This window comes from Bactrocera oleae, chromosome 6 (assembly GCF_042242935.1).
Source record: "Bactrocera oleae isolate idBacOlea1 chromosome 6, idBacOlea1, whole genome shotgun sequence".
NCBI lineage: Eukaryota > Metazoa > Arthropoda > Insecta > Diptera > Tephritidae > Bactrocera > Bactrocera oleae.
Window position 1 is genome coordinate 40,492,431 of NC_091540.1, and position 15,007 is coordinate 40,507,437.

General features: G+C 35.8%; 3 protein-coding genes across 12 annotated transcripts in view; 1 reads left to right on the forward strand and 2 right to left on the reverse strand.

Moving 5' to 3' along the window:
* The window catches only part of bol (boule homolog, RNA binding protein), a 28,085-nt gene extending 20,026 nt beyond the window's left edge, over positions 1–8,059 (reverse strand). For 3 of the 10 annotated variants that reach the window (XM_070111906.1, XM_036366318.2, XM_014233927.3), the window contains exons 1-2: positions 3,252–3,405; positions 2,104–2,239 (exon numbers count right to left, since the gene is read on the reverse strand). The gene's annotated coding sequence lies outside the window, so the exon portion shown is untranslated. Of the gene's footprint in view, positions 1–2,103; positions 2,240–3,106; positions 3,195–3,251; positions 3,407–7,859 lie in introns of those variants that run through there. The other 7 variants (XM_036366282.2, XM_036366297.2, XM_036366292.2 and 4 more) reach the window with 7 other exon arrangements.
* Positions 8,060–8,392: 333 nt separating this feature from the next.
* Positions 8,393–11,938, forward strand: ValRS-m (Valyl-tRNA synthetase, mitochondrial). The gene is made up of 7 exons (XM_036365915.2): positions 8,393–8,550; positions 8,610–9,049; positions 9,104–10,369; positions 10,429–10,878; positions 10,952–11,408; positions 11,481–11,659; positions 11,717–11,938. The coding sequence occupies exons 1-7, from the start codon at positions 8,445–8,447 to the stop codon at positions 11,765–11,767; spliced, it is 2,949 nt and encodes a 982-aa protein (XP_036221808.2). The 5' UTR covers positions 8,393–8,444; the 3' UTR covers positions 11,768–11,938.
* LOC106616964 (uncharacterized) lies at positions 11,932–14,903 on the reverse strand. Its single transcript, XM_014233900.3, has 4 exons — positions 14,116–14,903; positions 13,005–13,163; positions 12,853–12,940; positions 11,932–12,788 (listed from the first exon to the last, which is right to left on the reverse strand). The coding sequence occupies exons 1-4, from the start codon at positions 14,297–14,299 to the stop codon at positions 12,005–12,007; spliced, it is 1,215 nt and encodes a 404-aa protein (XP_014089375.1). The 5' UTR covers positions 14,300–14,903; the 3' UTR covers positions 11,932–12,004.
* Between the last annotated feature and the right edge of the window lie 104 nt (positions 14,904–15,007).

Below are 15,007 nucleotides of genomic sequence, written 5' to 3' on the forward strand. Positions count from 1 at the left end.
AAAACTATCTCAAATCAAAAAACGAAAAAAAATGATTATAACAATAAACTAACACTGCTAATGATCGAAGAACTAGTCAAAATTTTGATTTATATAAAATGACGGTTTCCTAAACAAAAGGTCGGCTTAAAAAACGAAATTATTACCAAAGATCTTATTCCTTCGAACATTATCTAACAAATACACTGGTGGCAGAAATAATATTGACTTATTCCAAAACCCTAAAAAACTTTTAATCAACAAAGGTTTGAATCAATAGTCATTATGCAACGATGCTTGATAACGGTACTTTATATTTATTTCGTGTTCCTTTAATTATTTCTAAAATATCGGTGTAAATGCTATTTTATTTAAGTTGACAGCGTTTTGAGCTGGCAGAAATAATAAGGACACTCACCGTAAATTTGTTTAAAAAGTAAAATATCGCACGAAAACATGTCAAAAGCATTTTCTTTTAATTGATACATCGGAATGAACATATAGGACTTGTAATTGCATGATTCAATTCCATATTCAAGTCATTAGAAGTTTTGAATGGATTTTTCTGGCCGTAAAGTAGCATGATTTAAATAAATCGGGTTAAGGTCTTGCTTTTCCTTCCTTTAGTTTCGGTGGTTTTCACGTGGTGAAGGGCATTAAATATCATGTTTTTAGAGCAGTACATGCCGTTGGATATTTCCTTCACACTTTTCCCTTCATTGCATAGTTTCACAATTATTTTCCGTTGAAACAAGTTGTAAGGCACGTCGCTCATCGAGAAAAACGAGCTTGAAGTTTTAGAAGCCAATTACACTAAGTTAAAAAACTCATACAAATATGCTCATATCTCCGAAACTATTTACCAAATCAACTTCAAATTTTCGCACAATATTCTTACATATATATATATATTCGATATATTTAAATTAAATTGAAACATACATACTTTTAGAGATTGACATTTTATAAGCAGGCGACAGATATAGGAGTGTAACCACCAATAAGTAAGCCCTTTAAGCGGCCATTATTAAACTTTAATTTAATAATATCCAGATAATACGCATCGTTGCGAACGGTAAAACAATCATTAATTGCATTTACTAATAATTATTCAGGCTATCAAGATTAGCAGGAGTATTCGAGCAACTAGCAGTCTGAGATATGACTTAGAATTTCAAACGAAATCGATCTGTCTTTATTAGCCGTTTGGTTTAGACTGTCTACTGTCAACAAAAAAGCAACAAGCAGCAATTCAATAAAGCGCCACAAATCGTTTAACCAAAATAAAGAGCTACGTTAAGGCCACGCAAGGTCTGTGTAAATAAGTAAACATAGAGAAAGTGAGGCTGAATCAGCTGACCACGCTCTAAGCTCACAAATATTTATTTATTTATTAAGAATCAAGAATGCATTAAGAGGATAACAATCTCCAAAAGGCTCTATCGGACAGCCGTAGTATTTATATACATACATATATGATTATAAATACATGTGTACGCCATTTTTGCTTCCTTTTCGTCACCGCAATCGTAGTAGGAACACACTAACTCACTCAGTGGATGCTTTTTAATGCGACGAACATAAAAAATGAATTATCTCGAAAATGACAATTTATTTATAAAACTTTAGTACATACTTTACACGTACACCCCACGGACAGATCTTCAAGACTCACGATGTGTATTTAAATGCACAAAAAAACACACACATACACGCACGCACATAAAGGCAACACATGCTTAGAACTCGAGCGCATTTCACACATGTGACGATCGATGGGGCTCGAGCGATCGTTGGCCGAGCATTTTTTCATGCATATGTCTGTATGTAGATTTGTACTTTAGTACACGTATTTAATGCATTTCGTTTTGTTAACTTTTTGTACTTTATTATACGTGTAGTGCATATATGCATGTGTATGTGCATGTGAACATGTGTATCATGCCTTTATATATAATTATGTGCGTACGTATGTAGAAGCAAGGTTTTCCTTTAAAGTATAGCGAAAAAATTTAGATATTTATGTGAAATGGAAATTAAATGCACTAATGCATGCGGATTTACAAGTGCATATGCATGTGTTTGTATGTGTGTGTGTCCTAAATTAAATACATTTTATAGTACCTTGTGAAATGTATCCGTAAGATAGACGTCGATCGCCTGGTGACCAAAAAGTTGGCTAAAAGCACAGTGTCACACACGCGAAAAGGACGAAACCACTGAATCTCACTTTGTTTCGTTATAAAAGCGGAGCGCCTTGCTGCTTCAATTCAATTTCAATTTTTAAAGTTCGTGTTTATTATTATTGTAATTTGTGCATGGAACAGAAATATTTGATTAGTTTAATAGTTTTGATTATTTCGAGTATTTGTCATTTAATAAGAGTGCAATAATAACAATAACAACAACGTAGTAGATTCAGTATGTGGGCAATAGGAATATGGAGATGCACTTGTTCCAGGTGCTTGCGACGTCCATAAAAAGGTGCAGTTGCAATTGCAGATACATTTGCCCTAATATGAGCATACATTTGTAAATGTATATGTATGTATTAACCATATACTAAGTTCATCTATGGGAATTGCCAAGTATTGACAATCAAGTACGCCTTGGCGCAGACGCCCAACAGAATTTGTATCTACTTGTGTATGAGTATGCAAAAAGGAGGCAGAAAAAAACGAGGTTTTCAATTTGCATAGCATGCGAAATTTCGTCAAATGAATTTCATAACTTTATTCTTAAGGGGAAACTATTAGAACTACGCGTCAGAGGCACACAATGTATTTACTTAGAAAGTTGTATGAAACTCTTGCGCTTTTGTAGGACCATTAACAGTTATTATTCGGTCTTGCCAAAAAAGAGAAAAAAATCAGAAGGATACATTTTCCTTTGGCACGCAATATAGGCATGTATGAACATCTTTCATCCTGCCAAAACTCCTCCCTCGCGTGCACATGTATATATGTAAGCACGCTCTTGTCCTCTTGATATACACTACTAATCAGTATACACAAAATCCCATTAGCACACTGCGCTGTCACATACACAATATATTATATGAGGAACGGATTATTATTTTTTTTTTTGAAATTTGACACAATTCGCGCAAAAACTATGCGATTCTTACAACAATTCAATTAATTTCTTTCGATTGAGTTTTGCTTGTTGTTATTGTTATCTTTAACGGTCACAATTTGACTGTTGAATTGCAAAACAAAAATAATTGTATGTAATAAATGTGATTTTCTTTGCCACATTTTGTATTTCCGTACTTTTCTTATTTCACTTTTTATTTGGTATTTTGTATATTTTTTTATATATGTTGTATATATTACTTTTGGCTACTAAAGCTAAGGCAAAATAATAACTAACAACAAACTGGCACAGAAGTGTTGCAATCGACAGTAGAACAACGACTCAATCGGGTGAGAGCATACACGCAGCCAGCAACCAAGCGAACTAACCTGCCGTGAGAGTTGGCGGCGTTGAGGCAGTTAACAGACAGTGAAAATTTCTATTTCTAGCTTTCACATGTACACTTGTGTGCATGCTTGTATGACTTAATGCTCCTGTGTCGAATAGCGGTGCAGAGAGTCAAGTAAGCAAGGCAATTCTCAAACAATATTGCTCACGGTAAAGAACAACCTTTTTTTGTGGTTTGCTCTCGCCGAAAATCCAACTCGTACCTACATGCGCACATATATTTGTACATTGGAGCAGCGCGCTACTCATTTTCACGACAATTTTCTGGCTACTACATAGTGGGAGAGTAAACTCATAGTGCGGGTAACTCATAATCGGCAAGTCTCTGGTCGTATAGGCGGCATTGTTAGCTGTAATATATGGGTGTCGCAATGCCTGAAATTATATACATTTGTAGGTATTAATGTGTGCATGCGCGACTGTGTGTACGCTTTTCCGCAAGCCAAAAGCTGGGATAAACTACCTATCAGTGTGGGAGGCGCAAACCGAAATGCCAAAGTTTTGTTTTTGCATGAAAATAATAATTGAAATCATTGGCAGTATTGTATGTGTAAATGTATATTACCTTAAATGCCTACATACTATATGCACACATATCTACATACATACATGTTTACTCTATAAAAATGTACAAAAAAAATGATTTTCTACTGGCCTTGTGGGTATAACAATACGCCTACATTCATTTGTACATACATACAGATATGTAAATATATCCAAACATCTACATATATGTGTTGTACGTACATAAGTATATATGTATGTATGTATGAGTAACCCCTGACCCAGTGATAGCAGTATAAATTCACTTTTCATTGTAATACGGAGATGGCAATGCAAATGAGCTAGAATATGAATAATAAAAACTGAAGCTGGCATGTACAATGTACATATGTGCGCATGTATTCCCAACTGGAGTACCCAACGGGTTGAAGTGAACGAAAACAATACAAGTCAAGTGTAGTACGCTGCACACAGCCACTCTGCTCCATGCGAATGCTCTTTTACTGGCTTTTCAAAACTCGGTTAGAGTATTTCAAAAGAACCTGCACACGTGCGTATATACTTGTATTGTATTTTTGAGTAAATCTACTTATATACAGCGCTAGGTATATTGTACATATGTATGTGGAAACATGTGTTTGACATTAGTTAGCTTCTAGAGTAGCGCTACGTAGACGCTTTGTTAGCCTAATATCAAATGCGTTGTTGCTTACCAATTCAATCTCACCGGCAGGAAAACATTGAATAATCATGAGAGAGTTGTAAATGAGTGTGGCTGTCAAGCGTTGCACACACGTGTGTAGACACACTTATATGTATGTATATAAGTAGTGCCTAGGCTGATGTGAGCTGAGAATTGACTTAATAAACTAAAAGTTTTATTATCTTTTTACTTAAAGCATGTGCAATAATAGCCTGTACGTTGTACGAGTATATAAGCTTATTTCTATTAATATGTGTGTATCAGCCTATTTATATAGGTATATATATATTTACCGTTAACACCTATGCTAGATTTTTGGCTTTTTTAAAATGGTATGGTATGTTTGTAATACCATATTCATATACATACACATGTATATAAACCTAATGTAATCGAATAATCCAACGTTCTCACTCGAAATAAGGCCAGTAATTCAATATATACATGCATACTTATACATTTCGATATTTGAAGCCATTAAATAGAGTAAGAACAACAAATCTGAAAAAGCACCAAATATTTATTTATGTGCGTATTATTACATAGTAAATATTTATTAATGCCAAGAAATATAGGTATGTATAATTAATGAAAATAATAGATATGGTGTTGAAAATGGTATAGAACTAGTGTGAAGATTGCACTGAGACTAAGAGTTCTATATATATATCATAAATTACAATTTGCTTTGAAATTTGAAGAAGCTTCATAAAGGAAGAGTAGGGTTAGTTTATGCAAAACCAATAATGGTTTTGTGACGACACAATTAGTCTTTATTAAAATCAATGCAACATTAAAGTGTAACATTCGAAGAATACCTTGTACCTACACCAACATAACTAGGTGCTGTACCATCCGAAATCGAAAAATCAAGGCTCATTCGCTCCATAATATTTTTTCTCAAGTAATGTGCGAATGCTAATTAACAAACAAAGAACTCTTTAAGCAAAAGTTCTTATGTTCAAGTGCATATCGGATTTCTTTATTTTTAATAGCTTTCGTAGCTAAAAGAAAAATTTCCCTTTCTCTCACTTTCTCGTACCACAAAGTACACTTGTACATAGTATGTACATATTTTGCACAGTTTCCGCCAATATATGCAAGCTTCTCCTAACATCTTCAAAGCTCTTCACCAAAATGTGAACTTACATATGCATGTATGTATGTATTCAAATGGAATTTCTACTCAAAAAAGTATCAAAATTACAATTAGTGAAAAAACAACTCCATGTAACTAGTTCGTACTCCCGGTTACAGGTATTCTCTTTGACTGCGATCTTTTGTACATCCCTGTCATTGCATCACCAATATCCAATCCTCCCACTTAAAATAGCAAATGTTTACTGCCTCTCTTCGATCTCTTAGCACAGTAATCCAGTAAACTACCAACCTAATGACACGGAATATAGATTGGACAGTTCGCGTGTCTGGTTGACAATTTACTCGGCGGTTCGTGTGCTGGTTATCAACTAACTTTATACAAACCTGTATCATGTGTATTTGAATTGCTCCATCAACATTTCGAAGGAACACTTCTGATACTATCATGCACATATGTTTGTATGTGTGCATGCGTATATGTACATATTTAAATGACTTTTTTGGTTTAGCCAGAAAATCAGAAACTCCGCTGTATAGTACAGCATAGGGATAGTTATTATATTAAATGGTTAGAATCAGGCAAGTTCTTCAACAGAATCGCTTGCTGTAATAACAAACGTTACCGGATTTCATATATGTTTCAAAATTTAATTCGGTAAATGTATAGTTAAGGTCCCCCAACTAAGGAGGCCTCAAAAATGAATTTTTTTAATTCGTCTTATTTTGACGCGAATATTACAAATCCGTGTGCGGAAAGTGAATTTTTTCAATAAATCTATATTTTTTAACATTTTTTTAATACATATGCATTAAAAATAAAAAATTGTGATACATTAAAATTAATTCTTTTATTTTTTCCGCTGCTGAAAGGAGTTTGGTGCAAAGGAACTATGAACACCCCAGTGTTGGACCGTCCAGGGAATTAAGTTTGACGTGATTGAATTATGAACACCCCGGTTTTGGACCGGCCAGGGTTATGTTTTTGAAACGCGGCCGAAGGCCGCCAGTGCGGAAGGGAGTTCGACGATCTCCGATATTCTTCCGTATCATCAGATCGCGGCGCAAAAGAAATTGTGACTGTTACATTTCTTCAGTATTTTTTTTCACAAGAAAATGTCTCGCTCTCTCGTCAAGAAAAAACTCGCTGAACTAGTAATTACAGCTATGTGATCTGAATTCTGCAGAATTTTGCTGCTACAACAAAAACAACTAAGTGACTTGAAAAATATGTGCAAAGTGCGTTAAATATATTTGTAAATATATACATACATAAAGTATTGAAAAAATTCACTTTCCGCTCACGAATTTGTAATATTCGCGTCAAAATAAGACGATTGAAAAAAAATTTCATTTTTGAGGCCTCCTTAGTTGGGGCACCTAAACTATAGATTTACCTTTAATTCCTTTAGTAGCTTTATAACTAAATAATTTTTGCAGAAGCACAAAGGGGAACATTTTATCACTTTTTCTCTTAAAAGTTTAAGCAATAAATTAGAATGCCGGCACTTAGCTTGAAAACTGGCACTGTAAGATTAACTGCATAAAAAATAACGAAATCGTAAATAATTGAAGTAACCGGAACCAAACCGAGATTACCAAGAATCAATTTCTCTTTTACACATTTGTTATATTAACAATTTGAAAAAAGGAATACAATTTTTCTTTATGTACCATTAAATATGTATATTCAATTCTTTAGTATAGCTATTATCTTATACATATCCTGGAAACAAATACAGAACTATCAATACTAACTATTCTAAACGCAACTTTTACACATTTTACCAAGAAAACAACAATAACTTCTACGTAGATGGTAGGCGAAACAAGGTAAAGAAGAACGTTAGCAAAAACAACAATCACGCCGACTTACGCCACCAGCTTGACATAGTGACCTAATTCGAGATTCGATTACTGGTTTTCTCGGACAACATTTTCTTCACAGCAACTTAAGTTCTGCTTATAGTTATGAAAACTTTTACGAATGTTTTCAAATTTCTCAATTTTAAGTTAATTTCATTAATAAATTTGAAAGAGTACTAGAAAAACGCGAATTAAATCATGTAATTTGCTACATGTGACCACTTACCATGGAATTCTGAATGTATAAATATTTTTAGTTTCTTCCTGCGTCTTTTGGAAAATTTACTGCGCACAATGGTTGTCAAGCTTTTATTAGAAAATATCTTCAATAAATCCTTGGATGCTCAATTTTTTTTCTTCCGAAAACACAATTATAATTGGAACAGCAAGTTATGTTATGATCTCGTATTGTACACTTTTGCTTTATTCTTTACCTCTTCAATATTTCTCTTTGTTTCTTTACTACAGACATTTACCCAAAATTGTGTTGCCACTTTTGCGATTGAGTTATGCAATGATTTCGCCAATTGTGCTTAATTCATTGTGAATTGTACCTAATTTTTATATATATAATTTGGCGACTAATTCATTACCATAATAACTATTTAATGTATTTTGTATTTAATATATTTGTCTTGAAATTAAATTAATATCTTGAAGAAAATGAGTGGCCAATCCGATATATAGATCTCATGTTAACTTTACAACGCTTTCGTAGAGTATGCATCACCCTACTTAACAGCTGTTTTTAGACATATGTAATTGAAGACTTTTTTCTTATTTTTTCACAATATACATTTATAAATGTAAAATGCAATCAAAAATAAAAATTTCACGTGTTACAAATAAAGGATTGCATTTTTTGAGCAGCAGATATGAAAATAAGTTTTCATTTTATCAGAAACACACATTTGGAGGTACTGTCATATAAGTTTTCATTGACAATTTAAATTTAAAAAGTAATGATTGGTTCTAGCGCTTCCGCCGTTAGCAACAGGGTATAATCCTGAATCTGTGGAAAAAGACAAATATGTATTTCAAAAAACACCAAAACATTGTGGTAGTAAACATGGTTCATATCGGATGCTACTTCCTCCACCGAATGTAACAGGAAATCTACACTTAGGGCATGCATTGAATGCGACTTTACAAGACGTTATATGCCGTCAACAACGGTTGTTGGGATATGAAGTTGAATGGATCCCGGGCACAGATCATGCGGGCATTGCTACTCAAGTGATTGTGGAAAAAAATTTGTTTAAGGAACGTGGCATTACGCGACATCAACTCGGGCGCACTCCATTTTTGTTAGAGGTATGGAAATGGAAACGAAAAAAAGGTGATAGGATCATAGAAGATCTTCGAAAACTTGGGTGCACGCTCGAATGGGATAGTGAATATTTTACAATGGATGAGGTATTTACGAATTGTAAATAGAAATTTTAAAATCTTTATTATTTACGATTGCAGAAACAATCACGAGCTGTCAATACAGCGTTCATTCGTCTGTTCGATGAAGGTCTTATTCAGCGACGCAAATCACTGGTCAATTGGTCTTGTGCGCTGGAGTCTGCTATCTCTGACATCGAAGTGGACTTATTAGAAATCAGTGGACCCACTGCACTAACTGTGCCAGGTCATAAAGCCAGTGTGGAATTTGGAAGATTGTACGATATTAAATATCGTATATGCAATTCAAATGATGAAATAACCGTTTCGACAACGCGGCCAGAAACTGTGCTGGGCGATGTTGCAGTGGCTGCACACCCACAAGATCCAAGATATGAAAAATATCGCAATCAAGAACAAGTTTTTCTCAACCATCCTTTTCGCAACGAACAGATTCCTTTGATTTTTGATGTCAAAGTAGACCAGAACTTTGGCACTGGTGCCGTCAAAATCACTCCCGCTCACGATCGTAATGATTATGAAATAGCTGAACTACATCTTCTGGAACCCATACAAGTATTCACAGAGCAAGGCACCATTACAGATAAATTTGAGGTATTTAAGGGTTTGCCTAGATTCGTAGCACGCGAGCGCGTTTTGGATGAACTCTCAAACCTTCAACTGCTGGGGACTGCCAAACCACATGCCATGATATTGCCCATCTGCTCGCGTTCAAAAGATGTAGTCGAGTACATGTTGCGACCGCAGTGGTTTTTGCATTGTAAACCCTTGGCGGATGCTGCTATCTCCGAAGTACGAAGTGGTCGATTGAAAATTCAACCTGAAAACTTCGAGATTGATTGGTATCGATGGCTTGAAGCATGTCGTGATTGGTGTATTTCTCGCCAATTGTGGTGGGGACATCAAATTCCCGCTTACTTTGCTACAGACATTGAGGGCAACACTTGTTGGGTGGCTGCACTGAGTACAGAAGAAGCTACAAAACTAGCTAAAACGAAATTAAAAGCAGAACTTCGCAGTGTAGAACGAGATCCGGATGTATTGGATACATGGTTTTCCTCATCACTGCTGCCCTTCTCTGTATCCAATTGGCCTTCGTCGGAGTATAAAAGTCGCTACCCATTGGACTTGATGGCAACAGGTCATGATATTCTTTTCTTCTGGGTGGCGCGAATGGTAATGATGGGAGTAAAGCTAACCGGTGAGGCGCCATTTAAGAAAGTGTTGTTAAATGGTATTGTGTGCGATGCGCATGGCCGGAAAATGTCGAAAAGTCTGGGTAATGCAGTAACGCCAAATCAAGTTGTACAAGGTGCCAGTTTAGAGGTACTTACCATTAAACAGATTTTATATTCTTATTTATACTACTTTAATTTTAATTACAGGAGCTGCAAAAAGAGATACAGGCTTCTTATGATGCGGGTTTACTAAGTCAAGTTGAATTGAAGAAATCCCTTAGAGGGTTGCAAAAAATGTTTCCACAAGGCATACAACAATGCGGTACAGATGCCTTGCGTTTCACTCTATGCAGTCACAATATAAAAAATCATTTTGTTAACTTCGATGTGGCCGAGTGTTATACCAATAAACTATTTCTCAATAAAATCTGGCAGGCAACTAGATACACCATTGGTGCGGCTGAAAAGCTGAATTTATCTCTTACGGGTATCGAGACCATGGGAAATTGCCCACTAAGCAAATGGGACCGTTGGATACTCAGTCGTTTGGCGGACACTTTAACAACAGTTAGTCAAAGTATCGAGAAACATGACTTCCACTTGGCCACATCTGCGCTTAAACAATTCTTTTATAATAACCTCTGCGACGTATATCTGGTGCGCATGCGTTTCGAATCGATGGAATGAATTTACAAGCATTTTCGGTCTAATAAACTTTTTTGATTTGCAGGAAACCACAAAACCAGCGATTAATGAAGGTACGGCAAATGGTTACATTAGTTGTGCCACATTAGCGACATGTCTAAGTTGGGGTCTTCAAGCAATGTCAATATTTACGCCATTCATTGTCGAGGAGTTGTTGAAATATCTGCCACGGGGCATACACCTGCACTTGAGTAGTTATTCCAATGCTGATGTTGAGGCGGAAATTGAGATGATATTGACAATCTGTCAAGCCGTGCGACAGCTAAAGAGCCAAAACAAAATATCGAAAAAGCATGAACCGGGTCTGTTTATATTCGCCCCTGATCCAAAGACTCTTGGTGAGCTTGATTTGCATTTGAAGCCAATAAGCGCACTAACACTAACCACAGATGTGTTTGTGGAACTATTAACACCGAATGAACTGAAGCTACGCAAGAAGGCTTTTCAGTTCTTCTCCACAGCGGGACATCACTGTTCTTTCGGTAGTTAATTTTTATATAAAATTTTTTCATCGCAAATACTAATTCTGTATTCATTAATTGCGTTGCTTTTAGGTTTGCAAGTAAATAGAATATATGAGCAAACACGAAAAGTGGTTAAACCCGTTCATGAACTGAATCAAAAGAAATTGGATCACCTGCAAGCAGAACTGGAACGCTACCGCATGAGAATCAATGACGAAGGCTTCCTGCGCTCGGCTAGTGAACAAGTCCAAAAACGTCACAACCAAAAGGTATTTATGTGCGTCAGCATTTCTCTGTGAATGTCTATTAAAACTGCTTTCTTTCAGATTCAACAACTAGAATTAGAAATAAAAAATATTCGAAATTTGACCAGTTAAAATATGTTAAAAAAGTTAGCAAAATGTATAAGGCTTTGTTAAGTTAAACTCTTTTGTTGTTGCCTTACTATGTACGAAGCTTTAAAAAATCAGAATTGTACAGAAATACATAGTTTAAAAATAAATGTAACAAACAAAAAGGACACGAATGATAGAACACTGAATTATAAATCACACATTTATTCTCGTAGATATTCCTAAGTTAGCCCTAAGTTTAGTAAGTAGTCTTCATCGGCGCTAAACTACAGGGCACGAGTTTTGAGAGTACGACAAACGAAAGCCTCGATTCGACATATCCAAATCTTCATTTGCGTTCGTCACCGAGTAAAGCACAAAAGGTTTCGTCGCACTGGTTGTACTCACCAACCCGAGTCCACAGAAACGATCGCTAGACAATGATATACCGCCTTGTGTCGGGTTCGGTATGATAATGAAATCAGTTGTACAGTCTTGACTTTGCACCGTTGATGTGCCAAGCAGCGATGGATCAATAACGGCCACATCATTGGTTAACGTAAACGAATATGCATCGGAACTCACTTGACTCCACGTAATTGAACAAATGCCTGCACCCATGCGCACACAAATGCCATACTGCTGATTGGCGATTTGCCGTGTGCCTGGTACACCAATTGAATTCGCGAGCGAGTTGGCAGCTGAGTCGTAATTGAAGCTTGACACTGTTCCACTAGAATCCATGTAGTATTGCAAACAGCCAGACGGTGCTTGGGTGGCAGATGCGCAGGCAAGTTGTGCGATTTGAAATTGCCATTGGCGATTGAACGTGTAATCATCGGATGTGGCGACAGAAATAGTAATCGGCGAGTCGCCACTGAAATCCACATACACATGTTGGCCACTATTCTCACCACAAATTGTGGGCACCCTCGATCCACCGGTTATAGTTAGAGTGTCGGTTACACAAAGACCATCACCGTTCGGCGGCGCGATCGACAGCGATAGGAAGTCAATGCGCAGCTGACAGATGTTACTATCGCATTTCGAGACAACAATTGTGCAACTGTAAAATAGTGTATGAAAGATAATTTTGTTATCATTGAGCTTGAAAGAATAAGAAGCCTTACCGTCCGCCACCGGCATAAGTGCCTGGGTAGCCGGAGTTGTAGAAATATGTATTATTGTAACTTGTTGAGGAGCCGCAACCCAGTTGATCTACATATTGCATTTGAATTTGCTAATTATTATTCGTTTGGCTTTTATGTCTTAAGCTACTTACATATGCAACACACAGCTTGTGTTGTAATGGTACTGCAAGTGCCAGCCGCCACACCACCGTTATCACTGCATTCGCCACGCACCACACACGTGCCAGCCAGCTGATTGGCGCCCATGCATACATCATTGGGAAAGCGTCCAATTGTATAGAAGGGAAACCCTGTTTGGAAAATATTTGGAACGAAGTAGGTGTAATGAAATCGGATTAAACAGTGATTGCGGGTGATTGAAATAGTCAAGCGACATAGGCATATTTAAGAATTTGAATTATGGCTGTGAGTACTAACTTTTCTGTTGATCTCTTAACAATAAATGAGGAGTTTTAAAACAGATTCAGAACACATTTTAACCTATAACTGTAGTTAGTTATAAGCTACCATAAACTAAGTTATGAGAACGGGTATTAACGGGTTTTATCAAAATTTAAATAAAAGTTCCTAAAAGTATGCCATAACATTGTTTCTTGCCAAAATTACCAAATAACTGAAAACTATTTCCTGATCTCATCATAATATTGGTGTATACATACATGTGCTTTGGCTTTTAATAATAGTACATGATAGGAAACATTTCGCTTTTATGTTGTAGAAACTGTTGTACAGTATAAAACTGCTATCTTTTTACTCTGCGTATGCACGTATTTGTTTGCTTATATAACTGTTATTTCATGGGATGATAATTATTATAAATACATGCTGATCTAAAAAAAGTAAAATTAGGGCACACTTGTGGTATGTAGTTAACACTTCTGGATGGATTGCTCATAATTTATGTATACATTCATAAGTCTCTCATATGTACAGCAACATGGAATGACCGGAAATGGAATAATGACAACAAGAGTAGGTAATGTTCAATTGACAACAGTTTTGGTAAGAGCTTTTTGAAATTATACGAAGATTTGTTATGTACTCGTAGATGTATGTATGTAAATGCATTTATATTAATTGTACACTGGATGATGATGCTGATGAATACACCGCTTGTAAATTATATAATATAATAATGTAAATTTTATATCTATGCAAATGAATTTGTGTATGTATTTGTATTTGCGTGACCTGGTTCTGGAATCGAATGGTATTAGTTAACACTCGCGTACACATACTCACATCTAGGAGTTCTCGAATGTGAATGATTTTGAAGTATTTCATTGGTGGACATCAATGTTTCGACAGGTGTCTCTAATGAATTTTGAAATGATAATACTCTAGGATACTCATCAATATCCTTACACATAACATAACCGATAATACCCAGCGTTATCACTCCGGCGATTACAGAGACGAGCGTCATTTTTCAAATATATGTATGGATAATATATTAAAAGTTTTATTATGAATAATCGTTGCTTCACTTAGATTTGGTATATCTTTTACACAGTTCTTTAAATTATAATACTTTTTTCAATAGTATATTCTTTTGTGCACTTATTATTTCTTAGCCACAAAATCACTAACGAGCGCCGAGCTAAGGGCTAAACCGAATGTGTGTTCTGCAAGAATTCTCGAAAGCAAATGTCTACTCCAGCATTGATGTAGCAGATATGATGTGTCTGCAAGAATTTTTCGATGCACTGAGTAATGGCATCCAAACTTCTTTTGCTGCTGTCGCAAAGGTGCTAATTACAATTGATCACGTTCTGTAGCGTGTGTGTGTGTCCATGAGTAAATTTGTGGGAAGTTCGGTTACTTCATTGGTTGGTTGATGGTAGCAATTGACCGCGTTTGATCGGCCAGAATATTAATATAGTACAACACGAATGTTTGTTGATATTTTGCTTTTAACACAATCGTGATGAAATTTTCACTTATTTTGTTGTTGCCTATATACACTACAAAGTAATTTAATGTATTTATCTTTTAGCTTATGCCTAGATTCATGTTAGCTACAATGTATGCTATGCTAAACTGTTATTTGGGTAACTGTTTTAAATTCACTTGCTTTATCAGAAAAATATGACTAATTGATTATAACATTTATTCTTAAATATCGTGAAAGTAA

Coding starts and splice junctions, on each gene's coding strand:
- ValRS-m (XM_036365915.2), top strand. CDS start 8,445: ATGCAATCAAAAATAAAAATTTCACGTGTTACAAATAAAGGATTGCAT. Junction 8,551..8,609: donor TCAGAAACACACATTTGGAG/GTACTGTCATAT, acceptor GATTGGTTCTAG/CGCTTCCGCCGTTAGCAACA. Junction 9,050..9,103: donor AATATTTTACAATGGATGAG/GTATTTACGAAT, acceptor TTACGATTGCAG/AAACAATCACGAGCTGTCAA.
- LOC106616964 (XM_014233900.3), bottom strand. CDS start 14,299: ATGACGCTCGTCTCTGTAATCGCCGGAGTGATAACGCTGGGTATTATC. Junction 12,941..13,004: donor ACAAGCTGTGTGTTGCATAT/GTAAGTAGCTTA, acceptor TGCAATATGTAG/ATCAACTGGGTTGCGGCTCC. Junction 12,789..12,852: donor ACTTATGCCGGTGGCGGACG/GTAAGGCTTCTT, acceptor ACTATTTTACAG/TTGCACAATTGTTGTCTCGA.